The following is a 20,435-nucleotide window of genomic DNA, read 5'->3' on the forward strand; positions in this document are numbered from 1 at the left end:
CTTGGTTATTCAACATAACACATTCAATTAGAAACATACACGTCTGCTGTATTGCCACATACATGACAACTGTCCATGCATACTGAAAATTTGTGACATATTAGGGAAACAATGTAAAACTATTATTTTCACAAGTCATTGCCAACATCCTTAATTTTGCACACAACTCATTACAAATAATGGTAAACTGTCATCACATATATTTAAGATTCAGCTCACGCCAAACTTAGTTTACTCCAAACATTATCCAAAAAACAACCCCAACAGTGGCAGCTGATTTCGAGCATTTTCACTCATCTTTCAAGACAAACAAAATATTGTGCGCTATGACTACATAAACATAAAAGTATTTTTCTACCTTATTCCGTTCTTTAGTAATCGTCATTCAAAAATAGGTAATTTGAGTGACATTGAAAAGTTGAAGTTGAAGACGAAGTTTATTGACGCTCTGTGGATTAATGTGACAAAGGCTTTGATCATTAACATCATCCTTGAAAACGTTCAATTTCCTCCTATCAGTCGTGTTTCATTGTCATTTCCTATACCGTGAGCCCATTGAAACGATACAATGCTGCCATCTGCTGGCCATAGTTAGTGGGTGTTTTTGATTCCACAACCCATTGAGCAGGCAGAGCACTAATCAGTGCTGGTTATCAGTGATTCCCCAATATGTTTTTTTTTAAGTTAAAATGTTAAAAATGAGCATGGTCCATCCATCCATTTTCTTGACCACTTATTCCTCACAAGGGTCGCGGGAGGTGCTGGAGCCTATCTCAGCTGGCTCTGGGCAGTAGGCGGGGGACACCCTGGACTGGTTGCCAGCCAATCGCAGGGCACACAGAGACGAACAACCATCCACACGCACAAGCACACCTCGGGACAATTTTTTGGAGCACCCAATTAACCTGCCATGCATGTCTTTGGAATGTGGGAGGAGACCGGAGTACCCGGAGAAGACCCACGCGGGCATGGGGAGAACATGCAAACTCCACCCAGGAAGGCCGGAGCCTGGACTCGAACCCGAGATCTCAGCACTGGGAGGCGGACGTGCTAACCACTCGTGTCGCAGCATGGTCCATATATTATATTTATTATATTTATATTTGACCTTTTTAACTATTATACTAATATATATATATTTTATAACGGTGCTCAATCTATAGTGTGTTAGAAAAGTTCCAGGACTGGGGTCACGAACAACCACGTCAATAAAAAGTTCCTTCACAGTTTCCTTTGTTGAGTGCACGAGAAGAAGGAAGATTTGCCTTGCCATGAAAACGCGCCTGCGCACATTTTTATTTTCATTCCTGAGCATCCAACAGTTCTAGGCTGAGCTGATCAGAGACATCCGGACCAACCTGCCCAGTCACCTGACCGGGCTCCATGCGATTTTGAAAGGGGTCGTCAGGGAAACCGTTTTGCAGACGAAGTAGGAGCGGCGAAGGATCAGGAAAAAAATAAATAAAAAAATCCTTGTGGATTGTATGAAGATATGGAAAGTGTGTTTGACTCCAGCGGGATTATTTCAAAGGGAAAAATTTATTTGTGAAATACATCTTTTACGACACCAGTCATGGTAATTTTCTGACACTCTTTGTCTGCCACTTCAAAATTTAATGACTAATTGCATAAAAATGTAAACCATTGTATTGCTATTTCTCATTCTTGGAAATTTTCTTTCCTCTCAAGATGAAAGATGGGGTGGGAAAAAAAAATCAAATGAAAAAATATTTTCCCCATCATATCAGAATAGGTTGTTTCCCAATATCATAACCAAGCTTCCTTACTTGGAGGTTTAAGATGTTATGACAACCACATTAAAAATATATATATCTAAAATAAAATTTACAGCTGACAAAGCGAGTCCAACACATCATTCCTGGAATTTTTGTTCTATTTTCTTATTTTGTACAAGCATTAAGAATAATTCAACCAAGTGAAACTCAGGCCAGTTCCAAAAATGTAATTGTTTGCATTGCAACATTTTGTTGTCATCATTCCGTTTTATGCACTTTTTTAATTACTTTATAGCAGTATGTGCATATTCATAGGCTTAAATTAAATTGGTCGGTAATTATGCGCTTGTACAAATCGAACATTAAGTGTCGTCTTCACCCTATGTTTATTTATTATTTTATCAATTTGACAATGCTATTCTCAAACAGAATTTTTCATTAAAAGTATAATTTTATTATTCTCCTCGTGCCATTTATTTATTTTTAAACATTTGATTATTTATGGCCATGGATGACAATTCACTCATACAGACATGAAAAAATGATCTGTAAAGCCACCACAAGGTAATTGTTTAGTCGTTGACAGACGCAGTAAGCATAAATTATAAGCAAGACATTTAGGTTAATGTTATGACTTCTTTCTGAAAGAAAAAAAAACTAATAAATATATATCATTAGCAAAGCAATGGTTGCTTTGCTAAAACTATAGCCATTATGTCAGGGGAGTCCAAACTTTTTCCTCTGAGGGCCACATACAGAAAAATAGAAAGCTGCAAGGGCTACTTTGATTTTTTTTTTTTTTAAGTTATTTATTAACACATGCATTGCCAGACCAGCAAAAAAAAAAAAAATGCATCATTTGACGTCTTTTTCCGTCAATGGCAGTGAATGAGTTAAACATGGTAAAAATCAATGAAGCAATTATAAATGGTTGATATAATGTACAGTTACTTATTGAAAACTGCTAACAGTCACAAGGCAAATAGTGACCCCTGTGTGCCACTATAATAGATACGCCTCTCCACTGAGCAGCAGCTGAATCCCAACTTGACATTCTGAACCACAACAAGAACAATCGGTCGTCAAATGACCACACTTAAGAACCATTAATTTAATGTGATGTTTTCACAAATTGGACATTGACACTAAGTAACAAGTGGATGAAACTATTTTTATTTCTGAAACTGAATGATTAGTTGCAAATTTGTGTCTTTGCGTAGCTAGAAATGTTTAATCCACCCTCTTTTGTTTTTTTTGGGTTTTTTTTTAAACAGCATTGAAAAATTATTTTTAGTATTTGATGTGGGCCGCCAAAAAATGTATGGCGGGCCGCAAATGGCCCCCGGGCCGCAGTTTGGACACCCCTGCATTATGTCAACTGAATTGCTTACTCCTTTGTATTGATAGGACCTTTGAATGCGTTTTTTCAAATACGCACCTCAGCCAAAGTGTTAGCAATCAAGTAAGTGCGTGAACATACAGATTGACATTAGAGAGAGCATTTTTGCATGGTTATGCTTGTAATGTCATTTGGTCCATTAATTAGCTCAGCAGTTCAAGGTAGGTGACGGGGACTTTTCCCTTTTCGTTGCCTCGTTCTCCAACCAGCCAATCAGGATCCATGCCAGGTACAGTGTAGACTGTAATAAGCTGAAAGACAAACCAAAAATTACACTCTCATTTACTCATACACGGATGTTTTTTAAGCACGCAAGTCCCCAATTCAATATTGCTTGATTTCAATGCTACTAACCAATGAAAGTGAAAAGAGTGAGTTGAAAATTATTCTTCAGCTTTGTGCAGTATGTACTTTAATTGCATTTATCTTTGTGTCTACAGTGCTTTCATGTTGCGATGCTCCTATTTCACAATAATAATAAAATAAAAACAGCAAGATGGAGGTTACCGGTAATTTTGTTTTATGGCATGTACAGTAAATTTATGTACAGAGGTTTACCGTTAGTTAGTCTGTTTTTCCATTGCACTTGTGTTCTTTTGTTAAATTTGTATGTACTTTTCTTAGTATTTTATCATAAAAAATACAGGGTGTCCATAAAGTCTATACTATTTTAAAATATATATTACAAAAGCAGTTGATGAGAAATCTTAACCAGTTTTGTTTTATTTTAACCAGTGTTTACTAGAGTTTGGTATTAACTCTTTGACCGCCAAAAACGTTGAATAACGTTTAGTAGGGTTGGGTGAGTACCGATACAGGTATCGGTATCGGGCCGATACCAGCCTTTTTTCAAGTACTCGAGTACTCGTGACGCAGACGAGTACAAGCGACCGATGGCAGATGGGGAAGACGTTAAGTGAGTCCTCCTTGCCTGTAACTGGCGCTAGCTTGCAGCAGTTTTTCACCAAAACTTCACCGGTTTGGAAATACTTCAAAATTGTGAATCTTAAACTAAAAGGGCATTTTTGTGTTTTATTTTGAGCGTTAAGGCTATTGAAGAGTGACTGTGATGTTCTTTTTTTTTGTCAAAAATTAAAGGAAATATATTTGTTTAAAAATATCTTAGTGATTTTTTTTTATTTGTCAAAATGTACTACTGGTATCGACAGTTGGTATCGGTATCGGTGAGTACTGAGGGTCTGAGTATCGGTATCGGTCTGAAAAAAAGTGGTATCGAATATCCCTAACGTTGAGTAAAATCACGATGTATGCCGCCATAAACGTTAAATGACGCCAACTACATTTTTTTTGTTGCTTTTTTTAAATCAATGAGTAGTGCAACGTCTTAAGTGCAGCGCTGCCTGTTCAATGGGTTGTGGAATAAAAAACACCTACCAAATATGGCCTGCAGATGGCAGCATTGTATCTATTTTCAATGGGCTGCCGGTGTATGAAATTACAATGAAACATGACGGAATCTGTTGAAATCGAATGGTTTCAAGGATATTGTAAATGATCAAAGCCTTTGGCACATTAAACCTAATTCACAGAGCGTCACTAAAGCAAAAAATATTTGTGTCAAAGTCACTGTTGTGGAGAAAATGTTTTTCTCAAAAAGCTTGCTTTCTCCTTCTCTTTTCAATTTTCGCTCAATGTCTCTCAAATGATCTCTTTTCAAATGGTGATTACTGAGGGACGGAATAAGATAGAACGATACGTTTTTTTCTAATGAAAGAATGGAATTCGATCGTTCATGTATATGTATTAAAAGAACACAATATTCTGTTTGCCTTGAAAGATGAGTTAAAATTAGTGTTGTTCCGATACAGTTTTTTAACCCCCGATACCGATACCCAGCTTTGCAGTATTGGCCGATACCGATACTTAAGTTTGTTTTTTTCCTCAACATGAAAAATCTGTCCTGCCATTGGTTCAGAGCATTCAAGAGCCAACAGGATATCGTAGATCAGCATGCAGTGAACATATCACATATCAGTGAATGTCGTGCACGAGCAAGACACAAGATGCTGCATCCAAAATCCTATATTAGTGTTGGAATTAACAGTATCGGCATGTTACTTGTGAGTACTCACTGATACCGATATCACTGTTTCAATGCAGTATCGGCACCTCTGCCGATACTAGTATCGTTTTCAGAACAACACTAGTTAAAATGCTCGAAATCAGCTGGCACTGTGGGGCTTGTTTTTTTGGCAGTAAAAGAGTTAACATTAAAATTTTGTGTTTCAGATACTGTATTGATGAATGGGAAACTGATGTTGAGGGTATCCTATAGCAAACATGGAAAGAAATCGAGTACTGTCTTGATGTGCTTTGTGTTGATAATGGTGCCCAAATAGGAGGTCCATTAAATGTTAAAAAAAACTTTAATAAACACTCATTAAAATTAAATAAATGTCGTTAAATAATATCAAGTGCTTTTCTAATACATTATTTTAACTGTAAAGAGACTTTATGGACACCACGTGTACTGTCAATTTACTAAAACAATCTCCTAAGTCATACTTTTGACAGTTACTGTGGTCACGTGACCTGCGACGAGGAGAAAGTAGTGAGCTGTCTGTCCGAATCTCCAAACAGAATGAGGGCGCTATATATTAGGCAGCCATATAGCGAATGAGGGGCGTGGACATTCAGACACAGCCTGTGAGCGAGTGCTAGGATTCAAAATATTGTACCTCGTCAGCCAACAGGGACAGCTCGCTTGAATCATGAGCGTCGTAGTCATACAGGACTTTGGCCTTCCTGGTGCCTGTAATAGGAAGCTGTGTTTGTTCCATGGACAGGGTTTTGGGCTTATTGCTGGCAGAATTGGGGACGATGGTGCCAGGTGAGGGTGGTCCAGACGGGAACGCGGCGGACACAGGATTGGGACAGGTAGCTGACTGGTGCGGGGTGCTAACAGCATTAGCACATCTGTATGAAGATGGTGGACAAAAGGATTTGCAGTGATTCAACAGAAAGGCATTCACTAGTAAACATCAGTCCCGTAATAAAGGTCGCTACGGCCATGTAACTGCAACGCAGATGAATTGTCTTTTGACACTTACCTGTTGAGTTCCCTCTGGAGTTCATGCATGAAGTGGTGACACTGAGCATAGTAGGTGGCCTGAGCTTCTGCAAAATCCTGCAAACAGCGCTGGTGGTTCAGCTGTGAAGACAAAGAAGATGTCAAAGACTGTTACAGAAGCAAAATTCTTTTCTATATTCTACATCTCAGTCCGTGTCTTTTTTTCATGGCTTCTCGTCATAAGTGCTTGCCGAAAGGTGGGCGTCATTATTAACCCCTTTTATTTTTTACCGTAGCTGTTTTTATAGTGTTTAACTGTTTTGTTTTAGTGTTTAAATGTTTTTATTTGGTAGTTACTAAGTTTGTAGCTCCAGTGTGTTCTCATGGGGGAGCCTCCACACTGGGAGGGATGGCTTGTCTTCTCCTGCGGGTCGGCGGTTATCAAGGGCCAAGGGGCCCCTGGGAGCTGTGGCTCGCTTCAGTCGGTTTGGAGCGGGCCTCGGACACTGTGGGGCGGCGGTCTCTGGGATGGCATTCCTCCCAGTGTGGATGAACTTCTGGGTGCCTTTCCTCACAGGGTTCTTCTGTGCCCCGCCATGTTGTGGTTTGCGTGTGTGTCTGTGGGTATGATCATGGGAATATGGGGGGGAGGGGTGCCTTTTTCTTTTTATTGTATTATGAATGTTTTAATTGTTCAGCACTTTGAGTTGCATTTGAATGTATGAAAGGTGCTATATAAATAAAGTTTGACTGATTGACGGGAATTGACGATTGACGGAAACGCCGACCTCTGCTTGCATTCACGCGTAACCTGGTTTATTTTCCCTCCATATAAAATGTTGTCGTGAATGTTGAAAAGTTAGTGACAAGAAGAAGAATCCATATTGGTGTGTAACTAGATTTAGCTTTAGTCTTTCCTTAGCACACCTCTCGACAATTTCAGGATTATTTGCTTTAAAAAGTGACGTGACGTTGAAATCTTTCATGGCTGACAGTGTCTCTAAAATAATTTAGGCACATTGGTTTACCTTTAAATTTGATGAATACAACCTGCTTCTGATTTGAATGAAAGCTCGATCAAGATGAGTTCTATAATGCTACGTTCATACCAACAGTGGGGGAGGCGTTTCCGCTGGCGCGATTACATTGTAGTCAATGGACTTCGCCAGGCGGCGTGTTTGGGATGTTTCCGGCGAGCATTTTGCTACTTCGCCCATTTCGTCGGCATTGGCTGAATTTAACTTTTAATGCCATCAAATACGTCACACAGCAGGGCCAAAATGGAGATTGCTTGGGAGAAGAAGTGTGGAAGTCCACTTATCTGGTAAGTTTGTTTGTTTCATTGTCGAAGTGTGACGCAAGCTAGCAATGCCACAATAAAGTTTGCATCATCTACCGAAGCGGAAATCCTTCCTCTTCCTTCGTTGTGCCGCGGATTGAAACATATTACATTGGAAACCCCGCGAACAAAAACGTGCACGACCAGCGTAGCGTTACGATATTTTCAGTTTGGTCTGAACATAGCATAAGAAGGACTGCCACAACTGCCCTCTCCTTCTATGATTGAGAAAACTAGCAGAAAGTCGACCATCTAGCGTTATTACAACATAAAACTGGTCAGTTTTTTTTTTTTTTTTTTAAAGAAAGAATAATTCAATGCCAATTAGACCGTGTTTTGAGATTCATTGATTTAATGTCTTTTAAAGCTATTAACACAGAAAATTCAATTTAGAATCACTACTGACACTGACACTACTAAAAATGAAACTACACACACCCTTTTTCACATCTGCAGACAGACAGTGGGAAATTCAAACCCAAATCCAGTCTGAAAACTATTGGCCAGAAGCTTGCATGAGTACCTAATGTGAATAGCTAAGCTGCTAATATCCTACTTAGAAGATGTTTCAGTCATAAATGGTCAAATAAGAAGGCCAATTGTAAAGACATTTTTGGCCAAATTGTTACAAAGAGCAGCTTTAAGACTTCGACGGGAACCCTGCAAACAAACACCTCAACCCTACCACCACATCGGCTATTTTGCCAAACAATCAAGTATGTGCCGCTTATCGAAAGCTCACGCTAATAAGGCCTTTAGCTAGGGCTACATCCAACACTGCATCTCTGTTTACCTTTTGGCTGTAAGACAATACAGTAGTGTGAGAATCGTGTTTATGCTGCACACTCACGTGTGTGCTGCTGATGCCCTCAAGCAGCAGCCTGGTAACTTCAGCCTGTCGGTCAAATTCTGTTTGTGCGACACGGAGCTCATGCTCTGCCTATAGCCGGAAAGGAGCAGGAAGGAAGTATTAAGATATTTTTTCATAAAATAGTACACAACACAAACACCCACACGCTTTGATTGTGTGATGTATTGTTGAGCAAATTAGCTGGGAAAGTCGCACTTACTTTGTCCACTTCCTCACTCAGCAGCTGAGAGAAGCAGAAACAAAGAGCCATTCTCAAAAAACCCAAAAAAAAAAACCATCATCTTAACATGCACTGTCAACATGGTTGGGGAATCCAGGACCAGAAAATTAAAATCCCTGAAACAGATTGGCCTTAGCTGCAAGGTGCTTCTACTCAACTGGCAGGGAAACGAGCTCGTATCCACCTGTTGAGTAGAAGCACCTGTGGCTAAAGCCAAATTCTTTTAGGGTTTTTTTACTTTTTGGATTCCCCAACCCTGACTGTAAATATGTATGTGCTGTAAATCTAATGGTATGATGCCAACTCTAAAAACGAAGGCTATTAAATGCTGAATTGAAAGGGTTACTTGTCTAATCTTTTCCTAATTTATTTAGGACTATTAACTTCAAACATACAGCTCTAAATATCAAAAACAATGTTTTTGTCTGTGACCTGAGAGTCTAGGGTTGCCAACTGTCCCGTATTAGCCGTGACGTCCCGTATTTTGGGGCTAAATTGTTATGTCCCATACGGGACCTTGAAAATCCCGTAAAATAATTCTCGATTTTTACACGAAATGCAGCAAACGACATCTTTGCCATTTTTGGACCCCGGCTGCTCCCGTAGGTTGACAAGTAACAAGGAAGTTGCTCGTAGCCAATTAAATGAGTCGCTGGGTGTGAGGTTATGTGGAGATCTTGCAAGGTAAGAGAAGCAACGAGAGAGAGAGAGAGAAAGAGAGAGAGGCACTTCCTGGTTCCTGGTCATGTCGCCTACACACTAAACGCCGATCTTAATACGTCGGCTGCGAACACATCAGCGGGAGCAATGCAGGATGTATTCTCGTACTATTTATGAACAAATACTGCGAGAATTTAGCTTGCTGGCTGGAGACAAATTGTGGTTTCTTTGAGGTTTAGTATGAGGTTACATAATGATGGCCTGCAGTAGGGATTAACGGGAATGTACAAACTTTGTGCATTTCGAATCTAATCACAATATACACTGATTTCACACATCATGCTCACACCACCATGGCACCGTGCCGTGCACCTGTCCCTTATTTCGGGATGAGAAAGTTGGCAACCCTAGCTGAGACTTACTTTCGCCATATTCATAGACACACGTGTTCAGAAGTATGAGAACAAACACTAACTTTATAATGGGACAAAAGAATTAGCATTAGCTTATCTTGAACTTTGTAATCAGATCCATACTACCGCATGGATGCACACAACGTTCAGTTTTCTTGAATGTGTGAGGCACATGTTTCATGAAAATGTGCCTTGTTGTGAATTAGCGAGATGTACATCAAACTGAGTTAGTATGCAAAATGTTTTTGTGACTACAGGTGACCTACGGGTGGATGAGGGCTGTACCCAAACTAACTGTCCAAACACACAAAACTGGGTTTACTTTTCTACAGACATTTAAGGATCTATAATAAACACACAATGTTGACACATGCACAAGGACTGAAGGCCCATGTTAACAACCTTTTGCTGCTCTGATATAGTATTAGGCTCTGTCTCCACATCCCAACTCTCCCAGTCACTCTGCAACTGGTTCAGTTATAAAACAAAGAAACAAACTAAAAGAAGTATGTATCATTTCATAGTAATCACAAAATGAAACCTATTTATTTCCCTTTTAAATTATGCCCAGTTTGCACTTGTGTATGGGTGTGAATGTACTGTAGGATAGTGCTTTAGAGAGGTGCCAGGTTATTCAATTCCAGAAGTAATCTTACAGTGTCAGAAGTAGTATTTTGAAGTCTATGTGATATGTTGAAGGGCATGTGTGACGTGTTGCATAGAGCTGAGTTCTGAACCACTGAGACGAAAAAGCCTCCGTGGGGGGCCATACAGGAAATTGTTAATAATAATCCAATCTGAAGGTTTAGTGTTTGTTGGACCTCTATTAGTTTTTGCAATATACAAAAGCTAATCTTCCAGACCATAAAAGTGAAAAACAAAACAATACAATATGTAAAGATTAAATGAAGATATTAAAAAAAAATCCTAACTGACCAACACTCCACAACAACCCATTCAATGTCAGAGGTATCAAAAACAAATATGCTGAAACATTCTTGTGCTAACATAATTTAGGCACTTTGAAATGTACTGTTGAAAAGGGTTCTTCTGTGACTGTCATTGTTATGACTGAAAGCATAGTTATTGTCAAAAAATAACAGATGATGAATTGAGTCCGGGTTATTGATGGATAGATGGCATAACTGTTAGCGTATTAGCACCTAGCATTGAAACGGTGTGCCCTGTGACGTGCCATTGGTTCTGCTTGTGATTCTTACCGCTGATGCACTGGCAGAAAGAACATAATTTCGAGGCCTTGTCTCCTGAAAATCAGGTGCAGCCTACAGACAACAAGAGCGAGGAGGAGGGAACAAACATTGGCAAAGTCATGCATTTTCAGTCAGTAGTCAAACAAAACGAGGGCACCGAAAGCATAACTATGGAAAGAAAACATAAAAGCAGCAATATCTTATATTCAGAGATCCAAAATCAATCAGTCACTCGATAAAACTTAGAAATAGGCTTGCACAAGTGCAACACATGCAGCAGCTTGTGACAAGACAACATGGCTGACTTCATGCTTGAAAAGCCGTGTGGGGAGGGGCCATGCCAAAGCAACATGTGCATTGTCAGCACAGACTCATTCAGGAAAAATCGGTTATGCTTAGTTAGTAGGCTAGTCTGATTTTTTATTTATTTATTTGCAGAAGCACACAAGAATGTGTAAAAAAAAATAAAAAAAATATATATATATATATATATATATATATATATATATATATATATATATATATATTTATTTGTGTGTGTTAAAAGGGATATTTAAACTCATTGAGCCATTTTCAGCAGTAAAAAGTTAATATTTTGCCCAGAATTAATTTGATACATTATTTTTCACGTACAATTACCGTAATACCTCTAAAAACAAAATTTTTACACTTGCTATCAACTGAAGATGACATCACCTGTGCTGAGGAAGTAGGCAACGACCAATCATGGCTCAGTTTTCAGACCAAACCCAGAAAACAGGTGAGTCGTGATTGGTCGCTACCTACTTACTCAGCACACCTGCCATCTTCAGTGTGGCAAATGGAAAAATTGAGTTTTTAACTCTTTTACCGTCAAAAACGTTTAATGGCATATGCTAAAATCCCAATGAATGCTGCCAATGACGTTAATTGACGTTTACTACTTTTTTTTTTTTTTCTCAATGGGGGTTTTGTGCAGCGCTGCCTTGTCAATGGGGTTGTGAAATCAGCCACTAACTATGACCAGCAAATGGCAGCATTGTCTCTCCTTTCAATTGGCTCCCCGGTGTATCAAATTACAATGAAACATGACGGAATCTGATGAGATAGAATGTTTTTATGGATGACATGAATGATCAAAGCGTTTGTCACATTAAATCTAATTCACAGAGTGTCACTGAACAAAAAATATTAGCATCAAAGTCACTGTTGTGTAGAAAATGAATCTTCACAAAAAGCTTGTTTTCTCTATTTTTTTTCTATTTTCGCTTATGTCACTCAAATGACCTATTTTCAAATGGTGATTACTAAAGAACGGAATAAGGTAGAAATGTACTTTTTTCTTTTTTCGAATGAAAGAATGGAATCCAATCTTTCATATGGTATCCACCATAGCTATGTAGTCATGGCGCACAATATTCTGTTTACCTTGAAAGATGAGTGAAAATGCTTGAAATCAGCTGGCACTGTCGGGTTGTTTTTTGGATTAAGTGTGACAGTAAAAAGAGTTAAAAGGTGTTAAATGTACATGAAGTAATGAAGTTATCAAATCTGGACAAAATATTAACTTTTTACAGCTGAAAATGTCTCAGTGAGTCAAGTATCCTTTTGAGTCTTAAGAGCGAAGTGAGTGATTTCAGATGGCAATCATCTTTTGTTGTTCACCAATAAGTCAATAAACATTTTTTGCAGCCAGTATGATTCTAAAATGTCAGATTATAACTTAACACTAATTGTGATATTTAAAGTGCCATTAACTACATAATTGTTAATATTAGGATTTAATTGAAAAAATATGAAATTAAAAGGATAAAGAATCATGTGCGATTAATTTTTTTTATGTTAAAGTAATAAAAATTGCTATGTCACAGTTGCAAATCCAATCATTATAATAATAATAATAATAATAATAATAAGAATAATAATACACTCACTGCTGCTTTGGCCTCTGCCTGCTTAGCTTTTTTCAAGCGTGCTTTGCCGATGTCAAGATCCAGCCGGCGATTCTCTAGAAGTCGCCTCTCTTTCTGTGAGAGGCAGGTGAAATTTTGCTTATGAACACACAGAGCATATGAATGCTAGCGATAGAGGCACTCAACTGAAATAGTCCTCCAGTCTCCTTCCAGGAAGTTACGTAAAGGAGTGAGAAAAGTAGTGGCAGAGGTTTGAAGGAACTCTCGCTCAGCTGTTCCAAGTCGTTTCTGGTATTCTCCTACTGTAATCAGGGTACTTCCTAGAGGTGGCAACATGCATGCATTCCATAATTATGTTGATATGATGTTCAAGCAGTATAGACGAAATAACCTTGAATAACTAAATGTTAATTTCTCATCATTAACTGTAGCATCATACTATGGAGAACCAAAACTGCCAAAACTCAAAATAAATAAATGACTAAAAGTGAAAATAAAAATCAATCTAAAAAAATATAATTCGAAAATTATATCTAAAAAAAATTAATATAAATGGAAATAAATCAGTTTTTCTTTTCACTTTCAGTCATTTATCTATTTATTTAGTCATTTATTTTTTTATTTAGTAATTTCTTTATTTAGTCTTTTTTTTAAATCTATTTATGTAGTAATTTATTTATCTATTTATGTAGTACTTTATTTATCTATTTATTTAGTTATTTATTTATCTATTTATTTAGTCATTTATTTATTTTGAATTTTGGCAGTTTTGGGCCGTACTGCCAAGTCGAAATGTTATTCAAATGAGGGGGCGGTCCTAAGCATGTTTTGGGTTGGACGATCGTGTCCACCTGTCACCTCACTTGCGACTTGAGTTATTAGACAACAGGTGAGAGCAGACAGTGGACAAGATAGTCGTCCATTGCTGGAGGTCTCAATTGCAAGCTGGCGAGACTTCTTCGTTCGCCGAGCTGCTCACTCGACCAATGACAGGCAGTTTGCAACGGTAGAGTCCAACCCAAGACACGCTTAGGACCGCCCCCTCATTTGAATAACATTTCGACTTGCAGAACTGCCAGAATTCAAAATAAATAAATGACTAAATAAATGACTAAATAAATAAATGACTAAATAAATAGATAAATAAATGACTAAATAAATAAATGACTAAATAAATAAATAAATGACTAAAAGCGAAAATAAAAACTGATTTATTTCCATTTATATTTATTTTTTAGGTATAATTTTCGAATTTATATTTTCTTTATATTGGTTTTTATTTTCGCTTTTAGTCATTTATTTATTTATTTCGAATTTTGCCAGTTTTGGTCCTCCATATCATACAAGGTCTCATAAACAAAACTGGTTAATGTCAGGTACAAATCAACTGACCGTAAGGTGTCCCAGAGCCAAATTCATTGGCAGCATCCAGCATGTATTGGCCAAGCAATTCTGCATTGGTTGTCCTGGAAGGAAGCTTTTTCTCCAGTTTGTCATAGATGAACTCCTCTATTCGAGCACCTACACAAGGTATGAAAGCAAATGCGTCAAGAATGGATAAATGTCTGTTAAGTGTGCTATTAGGTTCCTCAAAAGTAAATTTACATAAACAAAAAAACCTATGTCATGATATAAATCTTGAATTAGCTTATTTTGCCATACTGGGGGCTCACATAGGACCACCTACTTTCTCACCAGTTTTTGACAAAAATACCAATTTAAGTATGGGAAAAATATGTGCACTTCGCATGCATGTATAAGAGAATAAACGCCTTGTCTGCAGTAGTGACTCAGAATACTTTTCCATCATCCTGATTTTGGTGATATTTTCATTTTCCACTGACTAATTTGGAACGGATTATGCGTGAAATAGCAAGCGCTACAGTGAACATAAGATTCTCAGTAAATGCAGCCTTTCAATATTGAAACCCCTCTATAGCCATTCAGTGCATTCTTACCATTGAAATGTGAATGTAGCGTTCTCCCAGCCTCATCGGTTTTACCGTAGAGATAGAAAATAATGCATTACGCTACGGAGAAATCTATGTATTCAAGTTAGGCGGCCTTAGTGTGTGGCAACGTAAGATGGCCTGTGGCTTCACTTCTCATGACTGCGAAGGGTCATTGTGTCCATTCATAGAAAGTCTGTGATCTTGACACACTTCTTTTGAAATAAATGGTTCCAGTGGTGTCAGCTGCTGTTGGTTTATGACTTTGTGATTTTGGTCTTTTCAATCAAATTTAAAGCAACTATATGGAGGATTTCCCCCAAAAATATCTTAACAATAGCTTTTTTATTTGACCATTTATGACTAAAACATATTCTAATTAGTAGATCAACATCTTAGCTGTTCACAATGGGTACTCCTACAAGCCTCTGGCCAATATTATTTAGGAAGCGTCCGGTCCGAATCTTTCGAATTTCCCGCCCTCTGTCTGCGGGAGGTGACGTCATTCGCGTCATCGTCAGTTGTTTCTTGTCGCACGAAGACGGAACTTGTACAGATTTTCGCTGCCCCAGACACCCGCTTTTACTCCGCGGAAGGCTGCTTAAAAAAAAAAAAAAGAAAACAATGTCAAGTGCCACGAGATAAAAAAAATAAAAAAATCTAAACTTAATAGTGGCTAAATGTTGCCTTATTTTCCTCCGTGAAAACAGCCGATTGTAGCTACATTATGCTAACGGAATGTGAACGGTACTACTGAATGGCGATAACATTCACGGCCATATCACACTAAGTAGTGAATGGGTCTATATGTTTTTCACAATCGTCAATTTCCATAACTGACAGCCCACCTTTCGGCTCATGCACAATGACGCTAGCCTGGGGGCGACATACACTAATAATGACTAGAATCAGGTTGACGTCCGTCGAGCGGGGTGACTACAATATGTAACTGCATATTAACATCGGAATGAGGTCCAATTAATTGACGTAATTTGCACATCGTTTTGGAGTACAGCACAGGACTGGACTTCGACCGACTAATGCAATATGATCTGCACGTCCCGTGGACATCAATTGTTTAGTGGGGATCGAGAGTCTCATTCCGTGAAGTGGCCAGCTTTGTATAACATTATAAAACTTCTTACCTCTGAAAACATAGTTTAATTGGTTATGAAGAGCCCAGTCTTCAGTATTGAGGTCGTGCACGTACGAGTGTGCGCAGCATGTACGAGCGTGCAGTTTGTTTTCGGCCACAGGTGGCAGTAGAGATTTGAAATTTTAAATCTTCCATATAGCTGCTTTAAGGTGAGAAGAAACAAACTATCGTCTCTCCCGCGCGCCATTTTGAATGAACATCTGTGATGAAGAGTAATGTTGTTCGCAAAGAATACATCACACAGCAAATAAACCAATTTGATTGCACGGTCCGTATTGAACCGGTACGCACAGCGGTCGATGGCAGGTAGCTTTTCTAGACCCAAATTCTTTTTTTTTTCCCAAGAAATTGGGTGTGGCTTGCCAAGCTAAAAACAGCCTGCCTTCAACAACAAAGCGGTTTGAAGCAAACAATTTAATAAAGATGTGGGTTTTTTTTTTGTTTTCCCAGTCCGAACAGTTCATGTGCATAAAACTTACCAATACAAAACTACTGTACAGCAAACCAACATTGAGTCCAAGAATTCATTTTGTGCATTTTTGAGCAAAAACCCACTCACTCAAAATTTCAACATTGCAGCAGTGTTTGTCCTGCATGTTCATTGCCAATCTGCCAAAACATTGTAGTATGAGGCAGTATAAGACCTTGTAGTATAAGGCAGTGTAAGACAAGTGGACAAGCGCAACACAACCATGTCGGCCATCTAGTGGCGAATGGCGATATTACAACTTAAAACTACACAACGGAACCCACTATTTGCAGGGTATATGGCCCCAGGCCATATAATATAAAACATATAAAACAACAATATAAAACAGGCCCCTAAATATCAAAAATCTGCGTATAATTGAGACCCATTGCAATGGGGTGGGAGGTATGTTTTAATCCAAAGAATTCTATATAAAAACACAAATGAACCTCCAATATACATTTTCCATGAAAAAAAAAACAAATACCAAAAACAGAAAAAAAACACAAAATGAGACAAAAATCATTAAAAAAAAATAAAAAAAAAGATTTGCGAATAAACAGATTTGTGGTTAACGAGCAGAGAGTATTCAGGGGTTGACTGTAGTAGAGGAAAGTGTCATACATAGTTCTGTTTTATACTTTATATCTTACATTGGAAAATAAAGCCAGAACTCACCAGTGTGGTCAACTGAAGCATGAAGCACACAAAAAAATACATGGTTAATAAGACACATTTCTAACACTACACTCATGCTGCCAGTCTGCTATACAATATCCTAAATAAATGGTTCTCAGTGTGGTAGGAGTACCAGTGGGACATAAAAGAATCACTGAATTACATGCGCAACCTTATAGTGATAAAAACTTCTTTTTTTTTTCAACCCAGTTAAGTATATATGTTGAGTACAGTTTAGCTGCATTTGACTTTTAATACAACTTATTTTTCTGTATGCAGTGTGTGAATGTTTATTTAAAAAAAAAAAAACTTTACCAGCGACATTAAACTCATTTGCTGCAAAAAAAAAACGTATAAATACGTTATATTTGAAATATTTTGTCTTTGTAGTGTATTCAACTCACTTTGCAAAAGGACTGAAAACGCAGAACAGGTTTGTTCTGATAAATGACAATTAAGTATAATGTATAACATCAAGAGAGAACATCACTGATAAGCAGCAAGTCTCTCCTCAGTGATAACTAATAGTGCAAAATACAACTTCTAGTCATGGTATATTTTCTTTTCTCTCTGAAAACCGTTAAAGGGCTCACTTGGGTTTGGCTGCAGGAGGACCTCTGTTTGTCTCAAGATCTTTTCAGTCCAGTTCTTGGTACAGTCCGCCCGAGCGATCAGGTTTTCTAAATGAGGATCAAGCTCAGTCTTCTCAGCCTGGCCCAACTTCTCTTCTGTAAACTTGAAACAGATTCCAGTGTCCTTAATGTAAATCACATTTGTCTTGTCAATGTATTTATTAAAAAAAAAAAAAAAAAAATGGTGAAGAAATAATTCTGGAGCTCTCCCTGATTACAGTATAGCCCGTTTTTGGACGTGTTGCTGCTCCGTGTGTGTGTCATAAAAGCTATGATTACAATAACATTGATGCTAATGTCCATTAACCTGTCACAGGTGTTTCTACATTACAAAATAGCAATAAACTCGTGGAATTTAGGTGATTACGTTTCACAATCAAACCACTCTGCCAGCCCCTCTCCTATTGGATGCAACTTGTGACGTCATCATGTCGTCGCAGACCCCCTTTACATGTCACACCGTGACGTGGCCATGCATTCACGCTCTTGTGTCACATACATAATGAATGCTGAGCTGCCCGTAAGTGTGTGACAAAGCCGAAAGAAAACTTTGACTAATGAAACAGCTGGAGGCAAGCACACTTTGAATCTATTTGGAGAAGTGTGTAAATGAAGGGAGAACTTCAAGAGTGTCAAATTAAGTGTGTTATACTAAGCTTAAATGTGTTTCAAGCATGTGGGAGCAGTAAAAATAATGAGTCTGGTCTCTATCGCAGATTTTTAGGCGTGTGGCTTGTGCGTGTCCACGTGGTACATGCATTTTAGTTTTTTAGTCCGTTTTAAAATGGGTTTTGTTGGTAATGTTTTTAATTGGGTCTGACGTTGGTGTGTAGTTTTGGAGCTTCCTGTCGACGGTGCGCAGTAGAGCGTGGAATCACGTGACTCATAAACCTCACAGTTATCAATAATAGATGGGGGCTTGACAGACCTTTATCGGCTTACAGTGCTACCAGTAAAGCGACGCGTTTCCACTAACAGAAATTCCTTACAACGTCGCACTTGGCAGGGGGATCGAGCAGAGGCCCGCAGCATTCATCAACGCTCAATGCAGTTCCCAAATCGATGAAGGGCTCTTGCAGATGATTTTGCTTACCTGCACCGCCCTGGTGAAGAAGACCCCCGCGTCAGAAGCCAGTTTCTTGACGTTAAAATCCATGCTGCTGGGCCGTGTTGATCCTGCACAGGAGGGTACTTGGTTGTTTCCCCGTAAAGGGAATCCTCTGAATCAGCTGAGATGATGTAGCAGCAGACTGAAGCAGTAATCCGCCCCATCTACGATCGGAAATCGACTCTCCGCCCTGCGCTTAAAGACACAGAGCACCGAGCTGCTAGTCACGACTCCCGTGACATGAAAATTGTTTTTAAGATTATTCATAAATCTGACAGGCTGTAACGTTTTTTTCTGCTTCAAATAATACTTCATTAACAAATGGAAGGAGATGATTCGGTGTGTTCCTTATCTGTCTTTTTATGCTTTTCTGACGTCACTGATTTATGGATTGCATAACTTCATACCAGCATTGTAAGTGTAGTACGCAAACATTTTTGGAATAAAAGCACCCGCCTTTACAAATACAGTACAAAGATGTGCTGATTGATTGATATCAGGGAGTATTAATTGAACAGTGTAGTGGTTCATAAAAAACTATTTTAGCCTCATGAAACTGAACGAATTAACTAAGCAAAGTATTTTTTGGCACTGCGGACTATGATGGAGTGCAGTTCGGCCTAGGCCCAGTGAATAGGCTACTGGAACAGTAGGTTACCTCTCCTCTCCTCTCAGCCACTTTCACCCGTTAGTATGCTATGTTTGTATGGCCTACACTGTTTTTAGCAAATGAGATACTTTAAAATGCATGTAATTCGGTCATTCCAGACCTGGAGGACAGTTTACGTCCCACCCATCAAATTTAAATAATCCATATAAATAAAATATGTATATAGTTTCTGAGTACCTTTCCTCAGACTAAATAAATAAATGAGAAAAAAATGTTTGAAAATACCTTTTAATAATACCAAACAAATCTGGAGTACAACCCCCACGCAGACAGAGTAAAAATGCCATTTTACTCTTGTCCCACCCCCGTTCTTGCCAAATTGAATCTCAAATGAAACCGTTAAAATCAAAACATTTTTTTCAATTATTGGTTTCATCGCTGTCTCTTTTAACCGTGTGGACATTTGTTTTGATACTATTTGAAAGAATAATTATTCATGAACATGTGTCCCCACATGTACACAATTACCATATATTTAGCATGGTAGAAGAAAGCTGTGAACCAGTTGATACGCTGGATTTGACATCATCAAAGTTTTCCAAAAGGCTGAAAAAAGAAGGGAAAGGGGTGGAATCAAAATGGCATACTACACTTTGTTTACCACTCCATCTTTATTGCTTATTCACCTTTACACTAATGGCCAAGGTACTATTTAGTTCAGGGGGGAAAAAATCAGTGTGTGAATCAAATTCCCTCAAATTGGGATTACACTTGCAGTTACAAAAGAAACCAGTTGCAGGCTTAAATGACTATTGGTGAACCTTACAAATGGTTAGATTTGCAAATGATTTTCCCTACTTTCAGTACAAATAACTTAATATGTGATCTGGGAAGACAGCGTCTCAACAGTAGCAACAGCCACGACCCTTTTTTCAACTCTCATATTAAAGCTTAGGAAAACTGAGCATTTGTGATTCTCATAGCTGAAAACTTTACGTTATGAACACATTTGTAGTGATGATAAATCCTTCACAAAGAAAAATGAATTTTAATTCATGGAG

The 20,435-nt window shown here is 38.4% G+C and overlaps 1 protein-coding gene across 7 annotated transcripts; it reads right to left on the reverse strand.

Moving 5' to 3' along the window:
* Positions 1 to 2,186: 2,186 nt before the first annotated feature.
* On the reverse strand, positions 2,187 to 18,945 carry sh3glb2b (SH3-domain GRB2-like endophilin B2b). Of its 7 annotated transcripts, XM_077497199.1 has the most exons (13): positions 18,750 to 18,945; positions 17,618 to 17,759; positions 17,025 to 17,036; positions 14,165 to 14,293; positions 12,959 to 13,092; positions 12,794 to 12,886; positions 10,890 to 10,952; positions 10,072 to 10,137; positions 8,576 to 8,599; positions 8,356 to 8,445; positions 6,207 to 6,307; positions 5,835 to 6,072; positions 2,187 to 3,386 (listed from the first exon to the last, which is right to left on the reverse strand). In XM_077497199.1, exons 1-13 carry the CDS (start codon positions 18,810 to 18,812, stop codon positions 3,279 to 3,281), a joined length of 1,263 nt encoding a protein of 420 aa, XP_077353325.1. In that variant the 5' UTR covers positions 18,813 to 18,945; the 3' UTR covers positions 2,187 to 3,278. The 7 variants fall into 7 exon arrangements, with proteins under 7 accessions (XP_077353325.1, XP_077353326.1, XP_077353327.1 ...); XM_077497200.1 differs by lacking the exon at positions 17,025 to 17,036; XM_077497201.1 differs by lacking the exon at positions 10,072 to 10,137.
* Positions 18,946 to 20,435: the final 1,490 nt, after the last annotated feature.

This window comes from Festucalex cinctus, chromosome 15 (assembly GCF_051991245.1).
Source record: "Festucalex cinctus isolate MCC-2025b chromosome 15, RoL_Fcin_1.0, whole genome shotgun sequence".
Taxonomy (NCBI): Eukaryota; Metazoa; Chordata; class Actinopteri; order Syngnathiformes; family Syngnathidae; genus Festucalex; species Festucalex cinctus.